Raw genomic sequence first — 16,946 nt, 5'->3', positions numbered from 1 at the left:
TTAACTTTTGCAATTCATGTAAATCTGCAGTAAAAAATGTTATTGAGGAAGGGTGTGTTAATCTGCTTTGCCTGCTCAGTCACTCTCTGTCCACGATACAGGGTGTGCTGCTCGTCTCTGTGTGTGCATGTGCATGTGTTTGTGCGTCTTTGAATGCATCAGGGCAGAACTCTGCCAAGTGCGATACAGAGAGCAGAAGAGAATTGTGAATACGGGACCAAGAAATGATACATGTACATATAGATTTGATGAGTTATTATTTTTATATTAGAAGGTTTAAATATTTTCTTACAGCACCTCATGTCTGTGATCATAGTTAATTTTCAGTTTCTCTTCTCTACGTGCACTTCTCTCACTCACTCAGCCCTTCCCCCTGCTCTACTGTGAGTGTTGCTGGTTAGACCAGTGTGAGCTTGAATGAATGAATGAATGAATTAATTAATTAATTAATGCTTTGTTTCGAACATGTGTGAGTAATGCAAGAAAAGAAAGTAAAAAAAAAACAAAAACAGTGTAAACAATAGACCAGTTTACAGTTGATGTCATCAAAAACATGCACACGCATTTTGGCAACCGAAGCAGCAGACGAGTTAGTGTTCTTTAAACACTAAAAAGTAAATATGCCACTGTAAGCATCATACAAATGTTTGGTTGTTCTGTGGTCAGTTGTAAGAAATGATACTATACCATGGAGTCAACTTCTATCCAGTCCTGACTGTTGCAGCGCTACCGGTGCAATGGAGTAAAGTGTGACCATGCTAACTGTTAACTCTCAGCTGAATATGTCAGTAATTGTCCACTGATAAGTCACCAGCTAATTGGGCCACACTTTACACTGAAAGACCAGCAACGTCTGCGGCTGATATTAAATGTTTCTTCTTTATCCAACCTCAGGTAACAAGGTTTGACCGCAGATAAATAACTTTAACCGTTGATATTCTAAATCGTGTTTTTTCTTTGTGTATTTAATGAAAAAGTTAGTTTTGGGCTGAGGTTATGACCTAACATGCACTCACTATGGAGGATAAATATAAGTGTAGTCTTCAGTCCCAGTCTTCTTTGTAATTGAAAAAAAAAAAAGTACTCTACAGCACTTCTGTTGCCAAAATATGCGCGCAGCCGTAGCTTTTCACAGACAGTAAATTGGTCTTTAATCCCCCCTTTAGGTCCATCCTTTCCAGAGACGGGGTGTTGTATGTAAAACTCCGAGCAGGTCAGCTGCCCTACAAAGATGACCCTCAAGGCTGGAAAAGCCTGCTGGCCTCCACCGTCAACCATCGCAGCTCTGGAGTCAGAGCTTTTAAGGTGAATGCATGTTGACACCAGACACACTCATAAAAATACACATCTGTCCTTAAAAGTTTGATTAGTCTCTGTAAAGCTGAGTGACCATAATAATTGTCCAAAGTAAAATGATGGTACTGGAACTGGGTGTTGAAGATTTCACACAAGTGATAGTGATCTCTAAATTTTTGGTGGGTCTATGATTAAACCTTATTTTAGACCTTATTATTTGCACTCTGATCTTATACAGTCCAATAGGGTAGTAGAAACTTGGGCCTTGTTTAAGTACCAGTAGCATATAGATGACAAAGTTTATTGTGGCTTATAGCAGCGAGTGAACATCTTCTAATTGTTACATCCTGACAATGTTTAAGGGTTTTCAGGATGAACAAAAACTAATTAAAACTGGGTTAAGGTGGAGCTAATAAAGAGATGGCAGAAGGGAGTGATATATTAAGTATTTTGATAAGGAAACTTAGGTCAGTATAGCACTAAAGCGTAGTATAGGAACAGAAAACAATCCTTGCAAAAAACTAAGGATGATAAGAATATAGAACCAAGACCAATCCCTTTTAACAGAGACTAAATAACAGAGCTAATGGCAAAAACTCACCAACAAGGCTAAACCCTGGATGAAAAAAAGAGACAGCACTAACAGAAAACAGGCCACACAAGACATTACTGGATTCACTCTAAGTAAAAACAAAAAGGTTCAGGCTGTTGCTACCTCACTGCAGCTGATCCATTGATGAGGGAGAGAGATGATTCCTCCTTTGTCTCCACGGCAAAGGTGCACCTCCAGGTGATCAGTATCCTGCAATCAGGTCACTTACACACACACACACACACACACACACACACACACACACACACACACACACACACACACACAAACACACCAACACACAAACATGACAGAACACCTCCATACAAACACTAGTGTTGACAAAATAGATCTGAAAATTGAATTTCACATTAAACAAATTTTTAGCCTCTCTTTTTGTGTGCTGGGTTCAAGAGAGCAACACCTTTTCAGAAAATAAGTCAACACCAGTACCTGATTATAAATAGAAGCTCAGGAAATTGAATGGAACTCCTCCCCAGTGGTTGCTTGTGACCAGTCTTGACAGCTTGTCGCTACAGGTTTGGCAGGCAGCTGTGTGGTTGACACACTATTACTGGTCTCCTGATGACCTCAGTGTGTGCTGTCAATACACCTGCGGGTCTGAAGAGGTATTAAAAAAAAACCCCAAGAACACTAATTTATTCCCCTTTACCTCCTTCCTGTCTTTTCTTTCCTCCATTTTTTCCATGTCCGTATTGTATGTGTTGGTTAATGTAAAGCATAAACAAAAATGAGTCATTTTCTCTTTTCAGCCTGAAGCAATCTCTACATTCACCTCAGAGCCTGCCTTGGTCTCTTTTGCAGAGTTCTTCTGTAAAGCATCTGATGGAATGAAACATGTGAGTTTAACGTTACGCACAGTCTTGATTAAATGTTCTCATGACCATTTTACTGAAAAGATGCAGTAAGGCTGCTATCAGCTTTACCTTCTTAGATTTTGACTGACTAGCACTTCAGCAGCTGCGTAATATTATACCGCAGTCACTCAGTGATTATTTGTTTTCAAGTAAAAATTGAGAAGTATTCTATGCATAGACATGTTTATGTTCAAGAAGAATATAAGCATATCTTCATGCAACCTGTGCCCCTACTGAAATTGTATATCCTGGTTTTGCCCTCTTTCAAGATTGCCTATTTATAAGCATTTTCTGCATCCAGTCACAACAGGTGGAAAAAAGAAATCAGTTTGCTGTCATTGTTAGTAAAGAAAATCTGAGAGTCTCAGTCTAAGACTTCAGGGACTAATGGACCAAAGAAAAGGAAGAAGAAAATTTCTACAAGGTTTAAAAATGAGGTTTTGACAGGGAGAGATTGTTGTGTGTGTAGAGTTTCCACCTCCACTTCCATCCACACAAAATGATCATTTTCATCATAGATCCTTTGAGAATTGAAGAAATTCTGTATTTTCATGTCATCACCCACATAATCCAAAACATATTTATAGCTCCACTCAGAGGAGATGATATCCCCACCTGTGTGTCGATTTTAAAATAGGTCCTTTCTTCAAATGATCTTCAGCCGCAACTCTGTCACTCAGCTAAAAACATCAAACTAAATTTAAATGGCTTTTAAATAACCTAAAACTAAATTAGAGTACAGCGTGCCATTAAAAAAAAAAAAAAAAAGGTTTTCATAAGTTAATAACCAGAAAGTCAATCCCCAGAGTCCTGTCTTTGGAGTGGAGAGGTTGCTTTATCTAATCTTTCGATTAACCAGAGGTCACTCACTGGCTTCAGTGAAATGGGAGAAAGTTTGTAATTTTGTTGCGTAGCCTTCTGTAATTAAATTAAAAAAAATGCTTATTCTAAGTCCTCTAACGCAATTTTCACCTCTTTTCACCTCCTAAATCATTTGAGTATTATTATTTGGTGTTGGACAAAGAGCTACTCCTTGGATCCATTGAGAAGAGTGTTTGTTTTTTTAGGACAAAAACTTCATGAAGTGGAAACTTACATTTAAAAGGAAAAAAAATCCCTTTATTTTTATTTGTAATACAGTGATATTTGAATGGAGCAATGCAATGCATAACATTATAAAAAATTAACCTTTATTGATGTCCACATTAGCAAAGTCTTTGAGTAGTTGAAGTGTCTGTTATGTTAAAGGAAAAGTCCATCGTTTTTTCTGTAACCTGCTCTTGGTTTGAACTCTAACTCCCACATTCTGTCTTTGTTGTGTTTGCAGAAAGAGAATAAATTAGCACTGCTCTCAGCCATGCTGTACGAGTGTGTCACACAGGAATGTCCAGAGATGCTGCCCACCTACATTGCTATTGAGCAGGTATTTAAGCCTCCTGACTGTATTTTGCTAAGGCATAGTTGTACACAAAGCAAAAATGATGTCGTTTTTTTTTTAAGTTTTACATTAATTTTGATACTTTACTGATATATATATATATATATATATATATATATATATATATATATATATATTAAAGTTAAAATGTATTGACGTTACAAGTTTCTACCCACCCATCTTATTCAAACATACAAATACTGAACCAGATAAAGATTCAGTCAGCCTTTGTGAAGGAAGGTTACCTCACATCACTCTGGTCACTTTTAGACGGTGGATGCTCTGTGTCTGGGGAACCTGCAGCAGCAGACCTTCTCTCTGTGGCAAATGCGTCTGGTGGTGGAGTTGTGGGACAGGAGGGTGCTTCTGGGCCCCGCCAACCGTCATGATGCCCTGCTCACGTCTGAGTTTCTGCCTGTCATGAAGAACATGGTTGATGTCGCGTTGGACAGGTGGCTGAGAGGTGAGGAAGGGTGAGGGGGATGGAAAGCGTGAATGCAATGTTAAACTTTAGTGATTCAAAACAATTGTTAAATGGATAAAAACACTTATTTGATTTGACTCCTCTTGACTGTATGAAAAAGATTTGTTTTTTTCATGTGTTTTTTTCTTTGGTGAAAAAAAAAACAGATGGCTTAGATTGGATAAGGAAACTCCCTTGATAGATAAGATTTGACTCTGTAAACATTCAGCTCACATGGATGATCAGCTGATCATCACCGCATCATTCGCAATTTTTCATTTCTCTGGCTGTGATGCAAGAACAGTCAACATGAATAAAAAAGAGGGACTCCTCTACACATGGACTTTACCACAAACACATGACACTAAGTGTCCTGGTTGGCTCTGTTTACTTGAAGTAGCTAACTGAGTACTTCCTAGGCGGGATGTGTTTCAACTTGTTTTCATGTACTGGGTGTTGCACATTAATGTCAAGGCTTAAAAGCCAAACAGATGGTGTATACACACAAGCAGAGTCCATGTGTGCACACAGTCACACAGACAGTGCACAACAAAAGGCGTGGGAAACAGGTGAAGTAGTTGGACTGGAATGTGATCATGTCAATTACTTCCCCATGCTTTTACTTTAAGGTTTTTAAAGCATCTTTTAAGGGAAACTAATTTTGGCATCAATCATCAGGAATGTTGCTGTTCCCTAGAACTTGCTCATAGATAAAATGTGTTTTAAGATAAATCTTTGTTTTAATGATCCTTTGTTTTTACTCCTCGGCTCTCTCAAAAGATAGTGGTGCTGTAAATGTGTTCATGAAGAACAGCTGTAAGAATAAATATTGTTTGTATTCTCTGCATTTTCTCAAGAATCCAGCTCTGTATTGAGATCCTACATGAAGGACAAGGCGCTTCCTAAGGACGATCAATCAGTCATGTTGGCGAGCTTTCTGGTGTATCGTTCCATCCCCTGCCTCAGGAACGCAGACACACATCTGGAGGGTAAAGGCTGTTTTCTGCTGTCCACATGAATGTGATGCACGGAAATGAGACAGAATCAGCATGAGAGAGCGTGTGTGGCTTTTATAGTTTTTAACACTCCACTCAGAATCTGTCCCCAAGCTGCAAATGCATGTCTACCACAGTACTTAACTATAGTAGAAGTTGTTTACACTGTTAACATTTTTTTTTTAGCCATTTCCTCTTCCCTGCCATGTTTGGCCTCAATATCACACCAGGAATTATTTATCACACAGTCATCATGATGAAACTTCACCTGTGCACATATTAGATTTGCATTTTAACAGTTAGTATCTAATTCTCATTGAAGATTATCTCCAGCCTGAAAACTCAAAGACTGTACTGTATAACTGTTAAGATCTCCATCTTAACACGCAAGTCTAACCAAATAACCACCAATTACCAATGATAAAAAGTCTTTCTAAAAACTCATCTGAAGCTCTATCTTCTCTCCCTGCAGGCTGCAGCTCACTTGGGGACTTGTTGGCACGTAGCAGCCAGTTGGACATCCCTCTGAGAGACCTGCTCAGATTGGCACCTGTCCTGTTAGGCTCTGGTGCACAGACACTTCAGGGCTTTCCTCTGCACACATTTTGATACTGACGCTCAGTGTTAGTGAACTGGCAAGCAACTCCTCATGAATCCAGTTTTATTTCTACATCCGCCCTGCAAGCACAGGTAGGACACAGCAGCTGATAGGAACTGTTCTGAGGTAACAGACTTCTCTTCCCTCTCAGCCTCCAGAAAATGGGATGAATTGTTTTGTAAAATATTTCTATGTAGTTTTTTTATGCAATGAAGACAGTGTGGCTGCTATAGTGTTTGTAGTGCCTGTGCCATATAAATGGTGCAACAAATCCAACAATGTGGACTATTTTGATGGAAACCACTTTTACCATCTTCACTGTTGAACAAGGACACCAAGGACCGGCTGGCTCAAAATGAAAGATGTTCAGCTGTAGTTGTTCTAGAGGGGATGAGACAGATGTACAAAGACAAAACAATAAACCCAAATAACACTTAAAATGTACGAATACTTTGTTCACATTTCTCCCTGAGGTTCAGTTAGAAGGTCATTCATTCTGTCTTTTTATTTTCCACCTCTTCTTTTTATGTGAATTTCATGGGTTTTCTACATTTCTGAAGAGATCAGCTGAAGCCTTGCATGCCCAATGAACCACTGAAAAGTCACTTGTATTCCTGGGGGCTTTAAGCTTGAGCATTTGGTTCATAATAAAACATTTGTCTGAATATTTTGTCACAGGAAGAGAAATCTGTCTACCTACTCACATGCTCTCCCCACACAGTAACACTTTAAAAATGAATCTTCTGACATAAATTCACAGATCTGCTGTTTAAACTCAGACACTAACCTGCTGTTCATTTTGAAGACCTTTGGCCTATGATTGTAACCCACATGTCTTGCATTTCTTGGGTCAGATAGAGTCTGAGAATCCTAACGTCTGGCTTGATTCTTAACAAACAGCTATGAATGCATTCCTGAGCAAATAGAAAACATCCGAGCAAACATGAAGTCCACACCCTCCATAGAGCCGGAACATACAGAGCAGCTCTTCACTCTCACAACAAACTTTTTACACATTTGTTTGCATCTGTCTTGTTTTGCAAGAGGTTACATGGATGCGGTCTAAAGGTTGAAAACTAAACCTCACTGCAGAAATAGATATTTCAATACTGCCACTAGATCATTAAAAAAACACAGATGGTAGTAGGTGTGTATCTTCAGCTGCTCTAAAAGCAGTCAATGCTCATGGATCAGCAGTCTTATCTGTCATGAGTCTTTGTATTGTCTTACAAAGCCTTTGATTCTCTGGGTACACAGAAGATTTGACACAGCTGTTAAGCTCTGAATTTACTGGTCCACCCACATTTTAATACATTTGTGCCTCCTGCTAAAAATATTACACAAATCCTAACAGTAGGATTTAGTATAGCATATTCACCTTGAATAAAGCAGAGAAAAATAGCAACCAAACATGACTCACATTACATTTAAGGTTCAAGATAAACTTAAAAGCAGGACTGTGTTGACTTAGTGGTTTTATTTTGCCACAAGGAACAGTTTGGTGCATAATCTGTCCTTTAACTCCTGGCTCCTATCAACAAGGAGGACAAGAAGGTTTCTTTAGATATTTCTGGTGCACACTTAAACACCAATATTTCATTCTGTCATCATTGTATGACCCTTTAAGTAAAAAATATATAGATAATATAGAATAGATTTATTTGATGACATGAGTGATGTACTTTTCTGCACAAGCATGAGCATTTATCAATATTTAGCTGCGGTCTTATGACAGTGGAGTGTTTGCTTTGCTGCTAGGGCAATGTCAATCCTTTGTTAAACCGAACTGCACCCACATAGCTGACGATCACATGATTATTATCATTTCACACCACATGTATTTCAACATAACTCCCCTGTGAGGAAATTGAATAGTCAACATTTAGTAAAAAATAGTCCAAACAAAAGTTTTAATAGATCAAATGTTCTCTGTAGAACTTTAATGAATCTGCCCTTTTGTTATGACAACAAGCCACCCATGTGGTTTCATATTTGGCTGCATATAAAGTATCACAAAGTGCACTTTGCAGAAACCAGGGCTTCAGCTTCTTGTTTTGTGTTAAGCTTGCAGATACTGGTGTGTGTTGTTTCCTGGAAACACGTGGCGTCTCAGACAACGTGTCCCAGCAAACATTCCAGTGACATGTCACATGACATTGAGCAGTAAACTGAGAGTCCACAGGAACTGGGACAGCCCTGGGTGATCTGGCGTTTCCTTGAGATGATCAAAGTCTGGTGGTTTTAAAAGTCCTAAGGTTTCCACTTAAGGCCTTTTAAATAACTCTTCTTCTTTGCTGAACTTCTCTTAACAGCTTGAAACCTGCTCTCTGTGATGCCGCGAGGAGCGAAGTTAATGGCTTATTACTTGGCTTGGAATGGGAAGAAAAAGGAGTGACAGTCCACTGTACTAAGTATTTTCTCTTCCTGATAAGGAGACATAAAGTCTGAATCTGCTAAGTAAGTGCAGTTTGTCACAGGATTCAAACTATCATTGTGTACACCAGCCTGGTAATGAATTTGCATTTATCTGTGTCCCCTCCATAAAAAACACAAAGTGGTATCTGCCTGTTTTTGATGAAACAAATGTGTGGCAATAGTGAGAAAGTGAAACTGAAGCTAACTGAGGCTTTTTGATAAGACAGTAACACCCAGAAATACTCAAATAGAAGACAAGTTTTGTTGAGATGTGTTCTCACCAAAGGGACTGGGCTTATTCCTGATCATAGCTCAGAAAAAGTCCCCCTTCCCCCTCAGCATCAGAATTTCTAGTCTACTAAAATCTCCTGTCAAAATGCTTTACTACCTGGATTTAAACAAACACAGAAGGTGCCTCTTGGCGCAGCGTAGTTTGTTAATGTTTTTACCTAAATGGTGCATGTGCTGCATCTGGTGTAACTGGTATATAACTATTTGACTGGTGCAGTGTATAACCAACCAATGCATGTGGACGGCATCAAGCTGCAGGTAATGCAGGCCAAACTCTTCAAATGACTTTGACATCAACTGAGCTCAATTTTGACTTCCCTCACTTATAACTGGTCTCAATAATGAACTCTGAAATTAACCTTTTTATAGCACCTTGTCGCCTTTTGGTTTCAATCTGAATTTATGCACTTTGGGTAGTGAAATGTCAAATAGCTGCCCTGTTCTTTTTGTGTTACCTTTTCTCGCTGTGTGAGACGTACCACAGGAAAATGACGCTTAGATGATAGGTTCTACTGGAATAAATTGTTAAACAATCAAGTAACTCAAGCTCGCTGACTTGTTCCTTCTTGATCTTCCAGGGTGGTCTGTCACAAATCTTTCTCAAAAGCCTCCATTAAAAGAGATAATGATGCATACAATCTGCACTTTTCTCCTGTTACATTCATTGTTACTGAATGCATTCTTGATCAGATTTAAACGCTCGACAGAAAAGAAGATTGGGTAATAATGTGGGTGTTGTTTTTGTCCCAGACTGTACTGAGGCAAGCGTTGGGAAAGAGGCAGCCTTGACTGCTCTGGGAAAAAGAGCGCTGCCTCCAGGAAAGAATTCAGCTCTGTTTGTTTCCACAATAAGCCAATCCAAGTGTGTTGCGGCGAACACACCCTCTAACAGTGTTTGCTTCTGTGTTTTCAGTCAAGACATGAGAAAAGCCAATGTTTGGAGGTGCTTTTTGTTGTAACAAAAGATACTTTTGAAGGCTGACAGCAGCTTCTTTGTCACCACAGCCTGACTGTGGACCACCACAGAGACAGAATGTAGTGTGGTCTAATTGTTTAAAAGAGGGTTACAAGAATACATCATAGACCCTGAGACCTTCATATAATTTAATCCCATCTAGAGATTTGGGATGTTTTATTTTCTTTTAAAGGGATAGTTCAGTTTTTTTTTGAAGTGGGGTTGTATGAGCTCTATGTGACCACTAAGGACATTAGATAAAGTAGAAAGTTGTGTCCTCTCCCTCAGTAAGACTCAGACTGTAATCGATGGCGACGAGGAAATAGACGCTAACAGGGAGAGACGGTACCAAATTCAAAGGCTATTTTCTCTGCCAAGAACTAAAATCAAAAAGTAATACCACAGTTTAAGAGTACGCTACATAAAATATTTTTTAAGTGCATTAAGTCTTCGGAAATATAAACATCTTCCAGTGTCCGTGGATGTTTCCTCTGTATTCCTTTCAGTCGCCATCTGTAGCAGCTCCTCTTCTGTGTACTTCGGTTCATACAGGTATCCTTTTGGTTCCAAAGTGAATGGAACTTCATCGTCGCTGTCATAGTCACTCATTTTGAATTTCCTACGCTGCCTCACAATCCTTAGAGTACAAACAAAAGAATTACGATACTTGATCACACTTACACGAGGCTACAACTGGCGCCCGATGCATAGCTTGTTTACATTCCCTACAGCTGAAAGGAGGAGGGGGGACGGAGCGCACTAGCGCTGCGTGGAAGGATACATGACCAGTTAGTTAGGTCCAGATAAATGTTTATATTTCTGAAGACTTAATGCTCTTAAAAAATATTTTATGTAGCGTACGCTTAAACTGTGGTATTACTTTTTGATTTTAGTTCTTGTAGGCAGAGAAAATAGCCTTTGAATTTGGTACCGTCTCTCCCTGTTAGCATCTATTTCCTCGTCACCATTGATTACAGTCTGTGTCTTACTGAGGGAGAGGAGACAACTTTCTACTGTGTCTAATGTCCTTAGTGGTCACACAGAGCTCATACAACCCAAAAAAACTGAACTATCTCTTTAAACTGACATTTTAATATCTTTAAAGCCCTCTCTGCCATTGTCTCCACTATTCATTAACTAAGAGTTTAGCATAAAGTAACATGCTGCTTCCTCATCCAGGCCACTGATCCAAAACCTGTCTGACTTCTGAACCCTTGATTCAACTTTGTTTTCATTAAAAACACACTCAATCCATTTCTGGAGGAGAGTTTTCCATGATGCTGAATACCATTATTGTGCCAGTCTAAAGGGCCAGGTTAAGTTAGCTTAGCTTGAGCAAAAACATTCAGAAGAGGAAAAAGAAAACACTACTAACTTAGCTCTGCAAAAAAGGGAATGGCTCAAAAAAAACTCAGTGAGGTTCTTCAGGATATAGCCTTTCTGGTTTCAGTTAGCTCTGAAAATACACAAATTTGCCTCACTGTGGTCTGTTTGAGTTTATAAACCTTAAAGGTATGATTTGGACTTATTCATTTGAGAAGAGATGGACTACCCACTTTGAGCTGGAGAGAAAATGCAAGAGACCCTGTCTTCTGTTTCAGGTAAAATAACGCTGACATCACTTACATTACCACACTTTTATTTTCTTCAGTTGGTTTAACAGTGCCGTGTTTGTTTTCCCCTTGTGTTATCATCTGTTCTATGAAGTGTCCACAACACCACACCTCTCACATCCACGTTTTTCCACAGGGTCAAAACTTCAAGCTACTTCCACAGATTGTGCTTGTGTGTAAATCTAAACAGGATATTTCCCACAATGCATTTGCACAGACAAGTCCCATTTCAGTTCAGTTTGAGTAAAGCAGAAAGATTAAGTGATCACATCCATCTTGTTGAGACTTAATAAGTTTGACACTTCTGAACTCAGGACACAGTAAAACGTCGCCATCTATCCCTCTATAAATAACTCATATCTACTTTTGAACAAAGCTTCAAAAGCTACATCATGGTTTCTACTGGGGAGCCACCAGAGCTGTTACTATCACTTCTGCTTTTTACTCATCCGTCTTCTCATGAAATACAACCTTGATAATTCTGCAGAAGGTGCTGCTTTATAGTCTGTTTTATCACCAGGAAAGAAAGGGATGCTGTTGGGTGTTCTTTTGAATGCTGAACTGATGTATGCATTGCTCAGGGATTTTGCTACTGTGAAGTAAGTTACTTTAATACTACACTCAATGGGGAGAAAATCTGTGTTTTAAAAATATTTTGGAACAATAAACTGACTTATGGCAGGGATGCTGCTGCTCTGTGCAAAAACATAAAATTGGGCCCCACAGCTTTGTCCTTGGAATTGTTCCATCTTTTCACCCCATACCATATCTTGGCTAAGTTTACTCACCTTACTGTTAGATTTGATAATCCTGAACACTACTAGCCCCCTAAAAATCTATTAAGTTTGATCAGTGGCGAACCGTGGCCCCAGCCACTGGGCCTTCAGTAGGACCATGGGACCACACGTGGCAATAAACAATCAAACAAAGAAATAAAAACAACAGCCAAAATCATGTGACATGGAATTTCAGTATATTGATAGTTTTGCGGGATTACAAATTCATCATGTGCCTGAACACTGCAATACTTAACACAACTTCAAACAATTAAAAAATTGAGATGTAAAATTGAAAAAAAATCAACATAAAATCAATCACTATGCTGGCAATGGGCCTCATTCACGAACAGTGCGTACTCACAAATTTGTGCTTAAATCGTGCGTACCTTTAGTGATATACTGTATACTCTCCTGGTGTCTCCTTCTCATCCTCCTTACCATAATGTTCTCCATCTTTTTAGATCACGTTAAAAATAAAGACTAAAATAGAGGAATATGGGAAATAACAGGTACATCCAGAGTGACATACACTTATTTTCTCTCTTTTTTCTATGTCTTTTATTTTTAAATTTGAATTTAATGAAATGAGAGAAGCCAGATATATACTCAGTACCAGATGTAAAGGGTGTTTATTGTTGACTTGAAAGATGTGCATCAAACTTCCAGCTGCCGTCAGGTTAACTTTCCATTATGACAAACAGCTTTAATCCAACATCAGATGTGACGGGACAGTTAATGACAGGAAATGATCCCGCCCACAACTTAACAACTTATGATTGGCTAAGAACAGCTGTCATTGTCAAATTGTGTCCACATTCGCTTGAGTTACACAGGCATTCTTAGCAGTTACTGAAGGCCCTGTTACCAGAAGGTGTCGCTGATTTACCCAGATACCATTACAAGGAAAATTGTGATTGGTCCATTTTCCATTTAGTTAAATTAACCCACTGTTTTCCAGGACGAGTTTATAAAAATAATATAAAACTCATTGCTATGATTTCAGTGAGTAAAATTATTACAATTATGTAGGAGTACAAAAATTCTTTCAATATTTTTTATTAGGCCTTCACTGAATACCTTGAAGGCCCAGAGGGTTCCCCCCTGAGTTTGATAATCCTGCTTGGACCAGAAGCAGAGTGGGAACACAAATCCCTCCATGGTGAAATGTAAACTAATCTTGAAACATTTACCTTGAAAATATCTTTACACCCTTAAACCTTTTCCTCCTTTGTATCGTTATTGCAGGACTTCTTATCAGCATGCACTTTTCAGAGGCATCAGTGTACTGTGAGTGACCTGTAAAAATGATACCTCACCTGAGTTTCCCCCATTGTTCATGAAGGTCAGTGATACTAATGTTAGTACTTTCAGTCATTGTGAAAGAGAATGAATGCATCCATTTACTGTATTGTGTGTCTGTGTGTTTATGTGTGTTTGATGTAGTTTATAACCCCTGAAGACAAACAGAGATCCATTCATGCTGAGACTTCCTCTGCCGCTGCACAGAGGGAAGGACCGACAGGAGGTGGGTGTGACTAAATATACGAAAATGTATTACACTGCAACTCTTGTGGCCACCTCAGTATGAATGGTGGAGCTTCAGAAAGACAGCTGCAGAAATGACACAAGTTGTAAAAGAGAAACAGAGAGAGAGAGAGAGAGAGAGAGAGAGAGAGAGTGGGCAAGTAGTTTGCTGTGCGTGCAGGGAGTTTTAGTCCTCAGTGCACAACTTTGAAAGTGATAAAATGTGTCAGTGGCAGACTGGTGCGAACGCGCGCCTTGCAAAAGTTGGAGGAGCTTAAAGAGAGCAAAAAAACGTGCCATGTTCCTTCCTGGCCCTCAGTGATGTGAGGTAAGTCTATACCTTCATTTTCTTTTATGAATCAGACGCATGAAAGTGAGATAAGTCTTTCACTTCACAGCTGTGCGCACCTCAAAGTCCAAACGAGGAAGCCGTTTTTTTAAAAACTGACATTTACACAGGCTGATTTATTGTCATTTGACAGCGATATTTCAAATGTGTTTTCATTCAGTTGCACTTTGTCGAACAATTGAGAGAAGTTATGAGCTCTGAGGGCCGTTCACCAGAACTCAGTCATGCGTAATGGGCGGTGAGCGCAAAGATAAAAGGAAGTATTTGGTATCAGACAAAGATAGCAACAGTGTCTTCCTCTTCCCTCTGTATTTTTTTTTCACTTGATTGACTTGGCCTGAAAAAAGTTTTCTGTGACCTGGTTATACCATGTTAAAAGTTTTCCCCTGTGAGTTGGAGGCATAAATGCACAAGAAGCGTCGTATGAACGGCAGCTGAGAAAAAAACTCGCAAAAAATCCTTGTGGCTCCTCTGATCGTCAGTGATATTTAAAAGTTTGATCCGGATCGGTATGTGGAACTTGGCAGATGAGCGTCACCTCCTGGAAAGAGTCTTAACATCAGAATGCAGTGGGCGTCACTTAAATACTTCATAAAATGCCACAGTATGAAGTCACGGGAAGATGCTGCGTTCAAGGCACTGTCGGAAACGAAAAAAAAAACCTCTCGTTTGATCATCACTGATAAGTAAGAGTCTAAAATCTATAACATAAAATCTGCCCTTACACACAGAATGAAACATGCTTTAATTTTTTTTGTTAAACTGCAACGTCTTACCAGTGATGATAAAACTAAATGCTGAGGTTTTGATTTTAAAGAAGCTAGAGTAAGTGACACTTGAGTTTTCAGAGGGTCTTTGAACAAAAACTCATGATATGAACCAAAAATGCTGAAGTTCTTTATGAATGCACTGGTACTTCAACTCATCTCAGTCAGTCTGGTTCATGTTTTGTTGCATGTGTCTTATTTGGTTTACATGATTTCAAAGGGGAAAAATCTCATTGTCCTCTTATGACTCCAAGCACCTCTTACTGAGTTGAGAGAATAAGATTGGGACTGGAAACTTGGAGGAAACTAAGTTTTTTTCAGTGATCCAACTAGAAATGGCCCATTTAAGCTGTGACCATACTATCCTGTATTATTAAAAGTGCCATTTCACTACACTCATCATAAGATGTTATCATGATAACCCCAAGACTATTTCCCTTTTGCTTCTGTGTGAAAATCTACAAGGACAAAGGTGAATGACGTCCAAGGCTTTGAGAACAATATTTTCAAGAGTTGACCACAAGCGGCAACCTCTGGTCTAAGAATATGAGACGATGCGGAAGTGCTAAAATCTGCTGTTTCTCGAGTGTTTGCTTGAGGCTGGCTCCGGAAGTAGCAGAAGTCACATACACACCAAGCCAAAAAAAGCCATTTTCAAAGCAGAAATTAACCTATTTACAGCCTGGTTCAAAAAACATCTCCTGTCTGAGTCGCTAATTTTAGGATATTAAGATGGCGAGCTCCCCCAATAAGAGGCACAGCTGAGGGTCACATGACGGCCGGTGCCCTATGGCTGTAGGCAAAGCCCTTGCCACTACCAATATGGCCGCTATAGCCAATGGGCTGTATTTTCTGTTTCAGAAACAGACGGGTGATGTCGGCAAGACTATGTCCATGTTTTATACAGTCTATGGTTGACCAACAGTGAAGCCGATACACAAAGTGCTCCCTCTACTGGGTGGCTAAGTTATGGATCATCACCCTTTCGTTCCCAATATAAAATATGAATATATTCCATCAAGTAAAGAGTTTTCAAACTTTCTCTCTGTCATTGTTCTTGTGCTGATTTATGTAGCATTAGACTGAACCCACCAGAGGGATCTGTGATGTTTTATTGATAAGCTAATCTGGTTAGCAGGAGGGGTGTGATGTCAGTCCTGTAGTTTCATCTGCCAGATTGCTTCTGTGCACACCTTCACCAACCTTTGAGGGGATATTATGGCTTCACACTGTACAGTGTGAGGTGTAGGAAGCTGTGGAGTTCACATTAATAAAAAGTCAGTGGTCACAACCATACTGTTAGCTAAGTAAGCAAAAAATAGCAGGCCACAAATATAGCATTTCCTTCTTTGTGACATCAGCTATCTACTTGATCTGTTTCTTCCTGTTGGGCTAGAGGGTGTGCATATATTGACTTCTTCTTCATGTTGGCATCATTAAATTCAATGAAGTAAGCCTAAAAAAGTCCAATACTGTAAAATTTTATTAAGACATACTTGAGACTGAAGTCTGTTTCCACCAAAAACGTTGGCTTTCAATGGTCTCTAAGAATAAAATGAGCATTTTAGTTCTCAGTTTCTCTTTGCAGAACTTGTGTATATGTTTCCTACAGTATTTGAACGTATCACACAAGAGCAAACTAATACCCCAATTTTTTAAAGGTTTGGTGACACAGTCTCATGAATGCTAAGGTGCATAAATTACTTGAGCGAAATGTCTTGACTAGATTGAGAAAAGGCTTTAGATATCAAGACTCTTTTTTTGTCTCTCTGTTACAGCACCGGTTCAGTTTTTCCATTATTTTGAAGCAAAGATGCAGCTGAACTCCTAAAGGGTGGTGTAGTGTGTGTGGGAGGGAGTTTCATTATTAGTGACATGGGGTTTCCCTGCCCCTGTTTCCTCCATTCATGTGGCTGGAGATTGAGAAGTATTGAGCTGTCAACCCGGATGTGAGCTGAATATTCAGTGACTGTGTTTGACGGCGAGAGGAAGA

General features: G+C 39.3%; 1 protein-coding gene and 1 long non-coding RNA gene across 2 annotated transcripts in view; both read left to right on the top strand.

Annotated features, from left to right (window-relative positions):
• Positions 1–9,024, top strand: part of anapc1 (anaphase promoting complex subunit 1) — a 45,970-nt gene extending 36,946 nt beyond the window's left edge. Inside the window, exons 48-53 of the mRNA XM_074675573.1 lie at positions 1,167–1,305; positions 2,662–2,748; positions 4,094–4,189; positions 4,475–4,667; positions 5,525–5,656; positions 6,135–9,024. Of these exons, the coding sequence (XP_074531674.1) occupies positions 1,167–1,305; positions 2,662–2,748; positions 4,094–4,189; positions 4,475–4,667; positions 5,525–5,656; positions 6,135–6,271 (784 nt within the window). The 3' untranslated portion in view covers positions 6,272–9,024. The remainder of the gene's footprint in view (positions 1–1,166; positions 1,306–2,661; positions 2,749–4,093; positions 4,190–4,474; positions 4,668–5,524; positions 5,657–6,134) is intronic.
• Positions 9,025–13,911: 4,887 nt separating this feature from the next.
• LOC141795364 (uncharacterized) overlaps positions 13,912–16,946 on the top strand; it is a 71,141-nt gene continuing 68,106 nt past the window's right edge. Inside the window, exon 1 of the long non-coding RNA XR_012598591.1 lies at positions 13,912–14,165. This is a non-coding gene — a long non-coding RNA (uncharacterized LOC141795364). The remainder of the gene's footprint in view (positions 14,166–16,946) is intronic.

Source organism: Halichoeres trimaculatus, unplaced genomic scaffold (genome assembly GCF_033239565.1).
Source record: "Halichoeres trimaculatus isolate MK-OKI-2021-1 unplaced genomic scaffold, fHalTri1.1 fHalTri1_scaffold_8, whole genome shotgun sequence".
Classification (NCBI taxonomy): Eukaryota; Metazoa; Chordata; class Actinopteri; order Labriformes; family Labridae; genus Halichoeres; species Halichoeres trimaculatus.
Note: the sequence above shows the minus strand (reverse complement) of the source record. Positions and strands in the feature narration are given on the sequence as shown.